Source organism: Atta cephalotes (assembly GCF_000143395.1).
Source record: "Atta cephalotes unplaced genomic scaffold scaffold00001, whole genome shotgun sequence".
NCBI classification, from domain to species: Eukaryota; Metazoa; Arthropoda; class Insecta; order Hymenoptera; family Formicidae; genus Atta; species Atta cephalotes.
Window position 1 is genome coordinate 15,478,255 of NW_012130065.1, and position 12,690 is coordinate 15,490,944.

At 31.4% G+C, this 12,690-nt stretch overlaps 3 protein-coding genes across 3 annotated transcripts; 1 reads left to right on the forward strand and 2 right to left on the reverse strand.

Moving 5' to 3' along the window:
* Positions 1 to 741: 741 nt before the first annotated feature.
* On the forward strand, positions 742 to 2,371 carry LOC105617475 (L-galactose dehydrogenase-like). Its single transcript, XM_012199035.1, has 7 exons — positions 742 to 884; positions 963 to 1,074; positions 1,161 to 1,322; positions 1,404 to 1,634; positions 1,696 to 1,827; positions 1,947 to 2,119; positions 2,211 to 2,371. Exons 1-7 carry the CDS (start codon positions 742 to 744, stop codon positions 2,284 to 2,286), a joined length of 1,029 nt encoding a protein of 342 aa, XP_012054425.1. The 3' UTR covers positions 2,287 to 2,371.
* A 205-nt stretch (positions 2,372 to 2,576) lies between these two features.
* LOC105617486 (probable N-acetyltransferase CML3) lies at positions 2,577 to 4,020 on the reverse strand. Its single transcript, XM_012199046.1, has 2 exons — positions 3,722 to 4,020; positions 2,577 to 3,093 (listed from the first exon to the last, which is right to left on the reverse strand). The coding sequence occupies exons 1-2, from the start codon at positions 4,018 to 4,020 to the stop codon at positions 2,577 to 2,579; spliced, it is 816 nt and encodes a 271-aa protein (XP_012054436.1).
* Positions 4,021 to 4,994: 974 nt separating this feature from the next.
* On the reverse strand, positions 4,995 to 10,023 carry LOC105617498 (pancreatic lipase-related protein 2-like). The gene is made up of 8 exons (XM_012199057.1): positions 9,939 to 10,023; positions 8,933 to 9,013; positions 8,338 to 8,603; positions 7,727 to 8,201; positions 7,017 to 7,268; positions 6,449 to 6,563; positions 5,946 to 6,152; positions 4,995 to 5,164 (listed from the first exon to the last, which is right to left on the reverse strand). Exons 1-8 carry the CDS (start codon positions 10,021 to 10,023, stop codon positions 5,080 to 5,082), a joined length of 1,566 nt encoding a protein of 521 aa, XP_012054447.1. The 3' UTR covers positions 4,995 to 5,079.
* Positions 10,024 to 12,690: the final 2,667 nt, after the last annotated feature.

Consider the following 12,690-nt stretch of genomic DNA (forward strand, 5'->3'; position numbering starts at 1 on the left):
CTTTTTCACGATCTGATTTTTTTGAAATAAAAGAATGACAAAAATCCCAGGTCAATCTTGAAATTCAAAGATTGATTTAGAATTTTTCAGGAGTTTTCCGAAATAACTTAAATTCCAATAATTCCAAGATTCAAGAATATTCGAGAATATTTGCTGGACACCCTGGTTATATGTTTTAATTTTTATTTCATTTTTCTTTTCTTTATAAAAATAATGTATAATTAAATATCTATAGAAGAATATAGAAAAAGATTGTCACTGTTTGGTAACAATTGCTCTTAAAGCGTAGTGATTGCTTTTATCGAGTATAAATGTAATGTTTGTCACATGATATTTTTAGAATTAAAATAATGATAGAATTAAAATAATGATAAAATAAAATATTTTACATTTTATACGTAAGAATTTATATATAAAATAATAATATAATATTAGACATTTTGATTTTATCATTATTTTATTTTTATAAAAAATTATATATTAAATATTTATTCCATCATAACTTCAGCTATATATATAAAAAAAATAAAATAACGATATGTGATATATATATATATATCATATATCGTTATTTTTATATACAAGCAATGTCAGAAAAAAGTATATAGATATCCATCTTCCCAAGAGAAGTCTCTAACTTATTGTTAAAGAAAATCTTAACATAGAAAATTGAGCCTTCGGAAATCACTTCAATTTTCAATCTTCCTTTATCGCATTATTCATCGTAATATTTTCAGAAACATGTTTCCTCCTACTTATATCGAGGGTTTTCACGATCCCGAAGCAGTAAAAGCTATGGAATACAAAGAGCTCGGGAAAACAGGAATGTTTGTGAGCAAATTAGCTTTTGGTTCCGCTACGCTATGTGCTCTTTACAATTTAAAGTAAAATTATTTATCATTCGTGCGAGTGTTATATAAATGACATGATGTAATAATTATTACATAATTATATTACTGCAGTAACGAAGCAGAGGCTATCGAAACTGTACGTCAGGCAATAAAACAAGGCGTTAATTATATTGATACGGCACCGTGGTACGGTCAAGGCCAATCTGAGGCAATACTCGGCAAGGTATGCAAAAATTTATTAAAAAGATTACGAAATTTTTTTTCATATATCGAATGACTGATGTTTTATCTCGCATTTATTTATTATAGGCCTTAAAGGGGATTCCACGCAAAGCTTATTACATCTCGACGAAAGTTGGCAGATATGAGTTAGATTATGACAATATGTTCAATTTCACCGTCGAGAAAACTCGGCAGAGTTTTAAAAAGAGTTTAGAATTGTTGGGACTAGATTATGTTGATCTTATTCAGGTATAATTGCACATTGTCATTTCACATAAATAAAATTAAATCTAATAAAACAATTAAACGTTTAAAAAATAAAATTTACAGATTCACGATATCGACTTTGCACCCACAACGGATGTAATAGTCACACAAACTTTGCCGGAATTGTCGAAATACGTGGCTGATGGCAAAGCAAGGCATGTAGGTGTAACTGCATACACATTGTCTGCACTAAAAGAATGCATCGAAAAGAGTAACATTGTAGCCACTGTATTGAGTTATTCGAGAAATACTCTCATCGATGACTCTTTGTTGGAATACATTCCATTCTTTAAGGTGCGTAATTTCATGTCATATATCGTCAAGTTTCATGACAATTTCATTAATTATCTTGTAGAAGCATAAAATCGGTTTAATTAACGCCGCCGCACTGTGTATGGGTTTGTTAACGAATAACGGGCCACAGAGCTGGCATTCGGCCTCCGACGAAACGAAGAAACAATGCGCGAAAGCCGCGCAATACTGCAAGGTTCGTTAACAATAGACGTCAATTAAAAAGACGTATTGTAGTGCAATTATTGTATTTGACTATCAAGCTATCTGTTGCTGTAATCCTGCTGAAAAAAATAACATTATAAAATAACACAGGATCGCGACGTAGAACTCAGCAAACTGGCGATATGGCACTCCATGCAATGCATGGATGTGGACACCAATCTAGTTGGAATACAAAATATGAAGGAGTTGCAGATAAATCTGGATGTGACGCTAAATGGCATTACGGAAAAAGAAAAGGCAGTGTTGAAAGAAATTAAAGAAAAGTGAGTTTCATTAAAGTTTTTTCTATTGCAATGCATCTTACCTTTTTTCAGCTTATTCTTTCAAACCGGGATATGAAAATGTTTATTCTAGGTTTCTGTCAACGAAAAATCATCACTGGGAAGGTAAAGACGTCCGTATGTACAAAGAAGGCCTCAAGAAGAAATGAGAACTATATATTTTTATTTCTACTGTTTATATATCATTTATAGAATTCTATGAAGTATGTAACAATATATGGAATGCATAACAAACATTTCATAAAAAATAATACCCTTCTCTCCGTTGTTAGTAAATCTAAAATTTAGGTAATACTAAGCGTAACATTCAGGTAGATCACTATTTGGCTCGAGCACTTTGTTTAACTGAGAACACAGTTGATCAGTCTCATTCGCTTTTCAAGAGATTCGTTATCTTACAATTAGCATATAAAAATATATCATTACTATAAAAATATCATTAGAATTGAGTTAAAAATGCTTTTTCAAAATCTAACGTAGGTGAGTAATCGTCCTCCGTTGGTTTGATCTGATATGTTAATTCATACATTAATATTGTTATATACGATCCTAGGATAGACTTGTGATACATTTGTTTAAGTTCAAATCCTTTTTTAAAGCACAATTCTCTACCCTCTTCTGTGTATTCGGAAGCTACTATATTAGCACAGCTATATCCTGCGTCAATCGCAAATTGTACAGCATCGTTGAGCAGGCACGATGCTATACCTTTTCTCCGATATCGCTCGTGCACGCACAGCCTCTTTATCCATGCACTTCTGTCTAACCTGTAACTCTTGCCTAAGCTGACAGTTCCTACTATTTTCTTAGCTTGTAAAGAGACATCTAACTTGGCTTGATAAAATTGCTCTTCCCTCATTACAGTATAATGTACCTCTTTGGGCTGTTGTGTCATCAGGTAAGGCTCAAACGCTTCGGCAACCCAGAAACAGGAGAAAGCGTTTGACATGTAAAGCCTGTGAACAAAAACATTGAAATGTTACAATAGATTGTCTCGAATAACATTCATTAACAATTCATATCATTAACAATTTGGAGCTGACAGTGAATTTATTAGATTCGTTCAATTATAAATTTCTTTGTCAAAAATGCCAATTTTCTTTATGCTACATCAACAAGTTTGGATTATTCAAAATATATCTAAGTATTCATTCTTTTTGTATAAGTCACTCTGGTTTCTTGAAATTAATATGTCTTTTAATTAATATAAATTGAATAGATTTTACAAACTTGGTATCAATACGTTTTTTTTAGCTTCCTGCATAGTTAATCTTTCTTCCTTTTTTCTTTACATTAGAGGAAAAAAAGAGGAAAAATAACTCATTCAAGAAATTTAGCTAAAAAGAACAGGTCCAACAATTATGTTATAAGGTCTGTTCTTTTTAACTGAATTTCTTGCACAGTTCATTTTTTCTTTTTTTTTTCCTCCACATTGGAAAGAAAAAGAGAAAAGACGAGTGCAAGAACTTTAGCTAAAAAGAATAAATATAGATTTGGTCAGCTCCAAGAATTATATATATAAATAGATCTCTCTCTCTCTCTCTCTCTCTCTCTCTCTCTCTCTCTCTCTCTATGATATAATACCTCGGAATGTTAGCCACCTCTCCATTGATCTCCGTTAGCTTTGCAGCGAAAGTGACGTATGTTCCAATATATATCAATGCTATGACTACAGGTACAACCAAGAGGCACACAGTTAACGGCATCCCGAAAAAGATGAACATTATCGCGGACAATAGAATAATCAACTGAAATGTTATCTCCTTGAATAACATTCCGCAAAACGTGGCACTTAGGGACGACATCACACAGTCTCTGATTAATTTCCTGCAGCCGGTCTCGTCACCCGGCTTGAAGGCACGTACGATTACGATATGGCTCATTTTCGAGGAGCACCTTGGGTCACGCTATTATAATATGCATCTACTCTACTAGATACATTGGGTTATCTTATTTAGTTATCCGAACATGTGTATGTTCTCTATTATTATATTAGTTTTATTGTTTACTTGCTGGCTCGCTACCGTTACTTTGAGGTTAGGATACGCACAGCAGCAGAGCATTCATTACTCAAGTTAACCCAAGTATCGTGAGAGCGAGTGGGAAAATTATATCGGTGCCATCTGTGCGCAACGATCCAAATTAAAAAAGACTGCATTTCTGTTACGTTATCAGAATGTGCCAAAAATGTTCTTAGTTATCCTTTCCTCATCTCAACGATTTAATATTTTTATCTATTATAATATTTTAAATTACGAGATTTTTTATCTACAATACATTGACGGCCCTTCGTCGATGAGAAAGGCAGTTTCTTCGCATGAAGTTGCTAATTTTAAACACCTGCGTGAAGTTGTCCGCGCGTACTTTGAATTTCTCGCCAGTCATTACAAGTTCGGTAGGCGTCGTGTGCGTGTGATGTGTGCGACAAATTGTCATATCTTTTCACATTATTTATTCGTTCATGGCAGATCGTGCGTGTCATAAGCATCGGGAGTGTTGTGTAAAACGCCGGATGACTTTCATATCATGGTAATGGACCGTGTTTTTCAAATCAACATGTGTTGGCCGAGCGAATGTTTGGAGCCTCCAGAATGACGAAATGGCGGTGCAAAGATGCGGCATCGGTGGCATCGACGATCGCAAAGGGTCAGTAAAGTAAATTTATTACCTCAACTGCATGCTTATATTAATTTTTGTCACAATTTAATCACGCGATTTGTCGGAATGAAGCACTCGAATTTGATACTCAATGTTGTGGCGGCAAGAACAGAAAAAAGGTTATTCAGTTAAATTAAATTAATCTATGCGCTTTTTGGGAGGGGAATAGGTGTTGTAAAACAAGTGAAAACTAGCGATTTTTTTTTTAAAATGTCACTTGTAGAGGCAGACCAATATGCAGACTTGTATTCGAATATAAACTGCTATATCGTGGCAGAGATATTTTACGACGGTATACAGTGTTCATTTTTCAATTCTATATGTATCTCTTGTGAATTAATTACAGTATTCGTTCCGCAATATTCCCACCTGGGCAATAAAAAAAGAATTTTATTAACTATTATTGTATGCAATTTATTTCAGTTTATTGCATAAAGCTCACGTTGGACGATCTGTAATTTGCATCAGATTTCAGTATGAAATTCTAGTTATAATTTTTAAATATTGTATACTTTAAATGTATACACAGAAAAAAAGAATTGATTTTTAAATAAATATTTTTAAAAATAAGTTTTAAGTAAATATTTACTAATACTAAATGTAAACATACATATTTGATACAGGAATCATTAATTTGATTTAAGTATCATTTTCTTTTATGGAACAAATATTTATTTACTCTAAATAAATGTACTTGGAACTATTAAAAAAAATATTTACTCAGAGTTAGTAATTTTTTTTTCAGTGTATGTAAATATATATATATTTTTTGTATATGTGTACATATAAATAAATGTATAAAATATATTATACATATTTATTAATAAAAATTATAAATTTATAAAAATATATTTTATAAATTCAAAAATTAATTATTTAATATTAATTATATGAAATACAATAAATATATATTTATATATAAAAAATTATGTGTATTTTACATAATTTCTTTGTTTCAATATTTTATGGCATATAAAATTATAAATAGAATTCCCGAATTCTGATTAAATTATATTGTCTATAATTGATTTAAATATGTAAATAAATTTAATCATGAAACATGGTAGAAAATTAATTCTCTTTTCTTTGTTTAAATAAATTTAATAGCTAACGAGTTTTTCAAATCAAAATTATTATGATGTATATTTACCTATGACCCTTACGATCTTCCAGGCTTAGTTTATTGAAAAGTATTATGTCTGCATCGGGATCTTGTGCAACATCCTCCTCTGTTTTGTTAGCAGTGTGCTGATATGAGATAACACCGGTGATCGATGCAGTATCTTCCGTTAACGTATCAAACTCCACCGCCGCAATGTTATAAAATATCATTTGTTCGTTTCTTTGTTTGGGCAATCTTGAATAATATTTAGAATTAATGGTTTTAGTATGTAAATTAATGCTTATGAAACTCGAAGGTTCATCTTTTTTTAAGTTACACAGTATTTATCTGCATGCATTGTGCAAATATGTATTGTTATTAGAAAATATAATTAAGTCACTATCTTCGATAAAAATTGCAAAACCTAATATCAATTGCGTAACTTTTTCAAATTCAAAACTTTTCAAATTCGTGCGACATTTATTTTAATTGTCGATGAGGATAGTTACTTAAATTAAAATAATCTTTATATGTAAGTGATTTTGACTTACATGCATTGAATTTTGAAGAGCGTTGTAGAATTAGCAAGAAAGATTCTGAAGAACAATGTACCAGATGTTTTTAACATATCTTCAGATGTCATTATTGATGCCCTGACTGGTTTACCTAAAATTTACGAGAATATTAAATTAATATATACTAACTTATATTAAATGGAATTTCATATAAACATATTATTAGACAAATTTTTTATATGTATTTATACAAAATTGCACAATTAATTGTTAAAAAAGATTTTAGCAATTAATTGTACAAAATTAATGTCAAGGGACTTTTTCTAAATTTCATAATAATAAATCCCTTAACATTAATTTGGCACAATTAACTACTAAAATCTTTTTCAACAATTGTGCAATTTTATATAAATGCATATAAGAAATTATTTGTTTAATAATAATATATAATAATAATAATATTTAAATAATATGTATATGGAATTCTATTTAACATAAATTAGTATTAATAAACAGTATTAATAAATAAAATTAATGTCAATATTACGCTGCTTCAATAGACATTTATTCCAATAAAAAGATAATTATCCTTATATTCTAATACCGCAAAATGGTGTTTCGGCTTTAGTCGCCAGATAATAGCTTCCCAATGGTCCACGATTAGCTGCATAACCCATCTCTTGATTCCAATTCATTGATTCCATAGGGAAACATGTTCCTTTTACATAGGATATTCCTCCTTGTTGACAAGGCCATGCAATGAATCTGCATTTCTCATTTTGTGAGCGAACGCTCTCTATATAGAGCTGAAAAGCTCTTAAATGACTACACGCTATATTCTTGTCCAATAAATCTTCTATAATAAGTGATAAAAAAATTAATGATTTGCTACTTTATAAAAGCATAAGTACACTTTTTTTTTTAATGAAAAGCAGATTAAATGTTTTATGATATATTCAAAACTTTTTTGTCTGGACGTTATCTATAATTTGCTATTAATGTATTGAATGTATACATAAAAAGTTATGTAATAAATTTAAAAAACTGTGAAAATAAATATTCCAAAACTTAGGCATGATATAAATTTTTTGTTTCGACAATAATTTTAAGATTGTCTTTAGATGTTATAAACCAATTACAAAGTCATATTAATATTTTAAGACATTACTTAAGATGGTCTTGAAGACTATGACCGGCCTAACTGAACACAAATCAAAATCGAACGTACATTCAACAATTACATAATTAATACATAATTAAATTAAACAATTTAAATTAAACAACTTAATCGCGCTTTAATCACTCTTAACTCACCTTTTAAGTGACTGACCACCACCGAATTTTTAATGTCGGTGCAGCCAGGTTGCTCTCTACCGCCGTTAGGGAAAAAATCGATGTGTCCGATCGGCTTAAGTAGACCAAAGCCGTCCATGAAATCCTGAGAGCCATCGGTGTGAATAACATCGACGAGATGGGCGTCGGTGGCATCCAATTTTCTCGACTTCTCTCTGAACAGATGATGCCTGAAGAATGGTGACGCTGGATCGAGACCTGTTATGCGACCCAGAAGTAGACTTTTTCTTTTTAATACTTCCGAAGCGCAGCCAGCCACGTGCGCTCCAAGACTGAAACCGATCACATGAATGTCGGCGGGATCGACACCCAAATTGATGGTATCTAAAAGCACCAAAGCCAGTTGCCGGCCAACTAATTCACTATTTGCTACAGCATTTCCGTAAGAAGTGCCCGCCCCCTTCGTCCAGTCCAAGATGATGACATTCGCATCTTCCTGTATGTTAAATAGAGTTTTAAAGCTCTTAAAAATTTTTCAACGATGACTTGAGAATTTTTTTATTTTAAATTGGAAAAGAAAAGGATATTTTATCTAAAGTGTAAAAATTGAAAGATAAAATGTTGAAAATTACTATATCGAGAAGAAAATTTATGCCAAGTATTGCGCCAACGTCGCTTCCACTGCCCTTAAAACCGTGTATCAACACTCTGAGAGGCTTGCTAATATTGAATCGAGAATGTACGATGGATTTTAAGTCATCCCCGTACTGTAAGGGTTCCGGATTTTGCCGGTCCGCACGTGTATAGAGAAAGAACCTAGTTTGAATTACGCTAGGATGTTCTGGCGCTCGTTTTATCGATAAATGCTGCGGCGGATCCGCAAAGCAACCGAGTAGATCTGAAATATTTTTTTATATTTTTCATTTTATATTTTATATTTTATATTTTATCGGAATAAATATTCATTTGTTTTAGGATAATATATTAAAATTCAGCAAAAATGAACCATTTCATTTGTTATATTTTGTTACTCGATTTGAAATTTTATTATTATTTTTATTATTATTTTAACATTCCTAACATTAAGAATAAATAAAAATTATTTTAAAATTTATTTGGAAAGAAATTAACATACAATGTAAATGTCAATCAATTTATATTTAATTAGATTATATTAATGCAATAATGGAAATTATTCCCTATAAAAGTAATCTATTGTTATCTTACCGTAACAGATTTTAGTTTTTTCTTCACGAGAGATGGCAAACCGTCTTAGCATAGCACGATTCCGTGCCGCGAAAAGTTTGACTGCAAAAAGATACGATATTATCTTGGAAGAATTCAATAATAAGTCTTTAATCGTGATTTTGTACATCCGTTTGTTGATCAATTTTTATTTGCCTGATCGCCCCACTTATATTTTACTTTCACCTGGAGCACCGCAAATTATCAATCGTGCAGTATCGCTTCAGTATGATTTCCGCGCTGGTGGATGCTATCCAGCCTGTGCTCGCATTGAATTTTCGATCTATCATAATATTGCATTATACAACCCTATTATAATAGTTGCGTTGTGAAAGTGTGTCGTATGTAAATGCGACCTTAAGGTGCAAAATAAGCCGGTATTTCTCATTTGCAAAGCATTACGAATATTGTTTCATATATATAGTGAGCGTGTATACACGTGGAATTTGTTTTACGTGATTTTTTTTTCTTATATCATTCCTGAAAATTTAGATATTCTATTTCCGCCGGCTCTCTTTTTCTTTCCTTCATATGCGCGTGCATTACGAATTACAACAATTATATAACAAATATCCGCAATTTATGCAGGATTGCCAAACTGTATTTAATCATTAATTAATCGCGTTTATATATATGATTTGTTAACTTTATTGTAAAGTTAACGAACCATATATATAAACGTTTTAATAATAAACGATTAGTAAAGAAGAAAGTAGTTTTATATATATATATTTAAATGAACTGTATATACATACAATAATATTATTTCATTGTTAGAATGATCTGATTACTCATAAAAATATGACAAGTTGACAAATATGTGATATATATATAAAATCATGCAATTATCAATTTTAATACGATAAGGACGAACAATTTTTTGTCAGCAGCTCTTTTATTAGCAGAATATCTGATTTTTATTCCGCGAACTTGACTGTCACGTTCTTTTTATCATCCTGATGTTCATCACGTTTGTTAGCGCACTCACCAGGTTGCAATTTTCCGACGGTGGTCGTAACAACAGCAATTATCTGCAAAATAAGTAGAACGCGATAAACGTTAACTGACTGCATCTTGTCACTGAATCGTTGAAACTTCGCGTCCTTCGTTGAAATCGTTGCATCCCGCTTCTGCGCCTTCTCCCACGCTTTCTTCTTCTTCTTCTTGTTTCTCTTCTTCTCTCGCCGAAATACTTCGCGTTTCTGTCACGATCGGCACGACGCGCTTTTTGTTTGCCTACCGTCAGGCTTATCCAGGGACAGAGAACTCTATCCAACTGTAGAAAGCGCACCTTCTATGAGCAGCCTTCTTTTTGCGCAACTACCTTTTCGCTTGCCTAACGACTGCTCTAACATTCGTCTTAGTTCGTTTCGGATTCGCAATCGAAAGAAATTCATCACGTCGTCTATTTTATTTCTTTTTTTTGTGTCATTTATGATGTCGTATTTTTTCTACTTTTTCTATTTTTGCACTTTCTAAAGAGATATTAGAAGACTACAAAAAAAGATAAATCAATGTCATAATTTAATGATTTAAAACTGAAGAACTCTCCTTTTCTTTTTTCAGAAATGAATGTCTTGTATGATCTGTCGACAAAATATGCCAATTTGTACATATAAAAAAATGTATGTGTATATATTCTTAATAATCACCTATAGATTTAAGTTCAGTGACATTCGCGCGCGAGTACGCTTTCGCTGAATAACTGCAACTGCATTGACATGATGTAACTGTGTCATACTATCCAGCATAAATAGAAACTGCGCGCGGTCGAACATGCGTCGATGCATCGCTATTCGCTTTCACTCAAATAAATTATATGTGACGTGCGTCCTCTGGCATGAAACCTGATATGAAATGGAAAACAAATCGATTTATCCATCTATGAACAAGTTAACAGATTGGAGTAAATGTACTAAGAAAGTTTTTACATAACTGTTTTGTATAATGAACGTGTATGAATTATTATCGAATTGATGTATTATTACGAATTACGAATTATTTTAGAATGCATGTATGTTTCTAAAGCAGAAACCTATTTTATGGATCAGTATATAAAGTCAATTTTCTTTCTTTAATTTACTTGCAGATCGAGTGAGTTTCGCGATCGTGTATGAATCCTGAAATTACATAAGTCGAAAGCAAGTTAATTATAAGTTATGAATCTCGGTTCCGCTTTGCTCATATCGATTTTCCGCATTCTAAAGCAATACGCGCAAAAGTTGATTCTTAATTGGCTTTCAAAACATTTAACTCGGATGATAAATTTAAAAACAGTTATTTAAGTTAATAATTTGACTTTTTTTATATAAATGTGAAAAAATCTAAAAAATTAGTAAAAAAAAATATATATATATAGAAATTGTATTATTTTTCAAAAATTAATTTCTTTTTGTTCCTGTAAATATTAAAAATTGTAATATACAAATTTTATATATAATTTATGTGTGTGAACATCGACTAAGTTTAATTTATTTTAATTTCTTAAAATTATTAATAAATTTTGTTTACTAGAACTGTGTACATTTGAAAAATACAAGTACTTATCATGATTTTTCGCATTTACATAATTCTGAAGCAATGTACATAAAAGTTAATTCTAATTGCCTCTTTCGTAACAATTAATTCGGATGATGTAAAAACAGGTATTTAAATCAATAATATCAAGTTTCACTTCTTCAATAAACGTGTTGTAAAAGAGTTAATAAATTAGCAAAATAGAGACCGTTATATCTATTATTATTTTTCAGAATTATTAATTTCTTTTTATTCTTCGCAATACGAAGATAAAATTTTTAACATGTAAACACCGATTGAATTTTACTTACCTCAATTTTTTTAATTTAATAAATTTTTCAGCTAGTACTGTATACATTTGAAAACACAGAAAATGAACAATTGTCATGTATATACTTCAGTAGATTTTGTGTAGAAAAATAATTGATATGAAAAAAGTAGATACATACTAGATTACTTATAACATATTTATTTGTAATGTTTTATTAATATACTCCTTACCGTAGACATATATTTATATCGTATGGCAGCATATTATTATGATATTGTATAATATAGGTGAGGTGACAGAACGATTCATTTTTTTTTCTCTATTACTCTCCGCGGCCGAAGAACGACACACGCTTATTCATTACTCTCTTCCTCGCTCATTCATATCCGAAATCACACACACGTACGTACGCACATATTCAAACATACACTCGTATTCATCTACTACTGGGCTCTCCTAATTATTCCATTTATTCTGTTACAATCTCTTTCGCACTTTCATCTTGCATTTTCGCGAATCGACAAAGTCGCCCGAACATTCTTTTTTTCATTATTTTCCTCGTTATATTAGACAGTCTCTCGACTGATATTTCACATTCGTTCCACACTTCGTCGATTCGTCTCACAATTAACTCGTGTTCGAACTAATTAATTACGCCGCGCGCGTCACACGCGCATCGACCGCACGCGCGAACCTCTGCTAATTGTGATTATCGCTGGATCGTGCGATAATCGTGATAATTATAGTGATATATAGTCTCATTATATTACTCGCTCGTAACATTATCTCATACTTATCTCGCCTAGTTAAAATATCAATATACATTATAATATACTCTAGTAACGAGAATGCAACACGTCGTTAATTTATTATACTTTGCAACTTAGAAAAATAGTCCTGGCTAGCCGCGGCCGCGTCGCGTGCGCTCTCTCGCGCGATCAATCCTTCAAAA

Excerpts from the sequence above, each read along its gene's own strand:
- LOC105617486 (XM_012199046.1), bottom strand. The coding sequence starts at position 4,020 with ATGAGCCATATCGTAATCGTACGTGCCTTCAAGCCGGGTGACGAGACC. Across the intron at positions 3,094-3,721 it reads GAGGTGGCTAACATTCCGAG|GCTTTACATGTCAAACGCTT; the intron begins GTATTATATCAT and ends TTTTGTTCACAG.
- LOC105617498 (XM_012199057.1), bottom strand. The coding sequence starts at position 10,023 with ATGCAGTCAGTTAACGTTTATCGCGTTCTACTTATTTTGCAGATAATT. Across the intron at positions 9,014-9,938 it reads CGTCGGAAAATTGCAACCTG|TCAAACTTTTCGCGGCACGG; the intron begins GTGAGTGCGCTA and ends ATCTTTTTGCAG. Across the intron at positions 8,202-8,337 it reads TAAATTTTCTTCTCGATATA|GAAGATGCGAATGTCATCAT; the intron begins GTAATTTTCAAC and ends TTTAACATACAG.
- LOC105617475 (XM_012199035.1), top strand. The coding sequence starts at position 742 with ATGTTTCCTCCTACTTATATCGAGGGTTTTCACGATCCCGAAGCAGTA. Across the intron at positions 1,828-1,946 it reads AAGCCGCGCAATACTGCAAG|GATCGCGACGTAGAACTCAG; the intron begins GTTCGTTAACAA and ends AAAATAACACAG. Across the intron at positions 2,120-2,210 it reads TTGAAAGAAATTAAAGAAAA|GTTTCTGTCAACGAAAAATC; the intron begins GTGAGTTTCATT and ends TGTTTATTCTAG.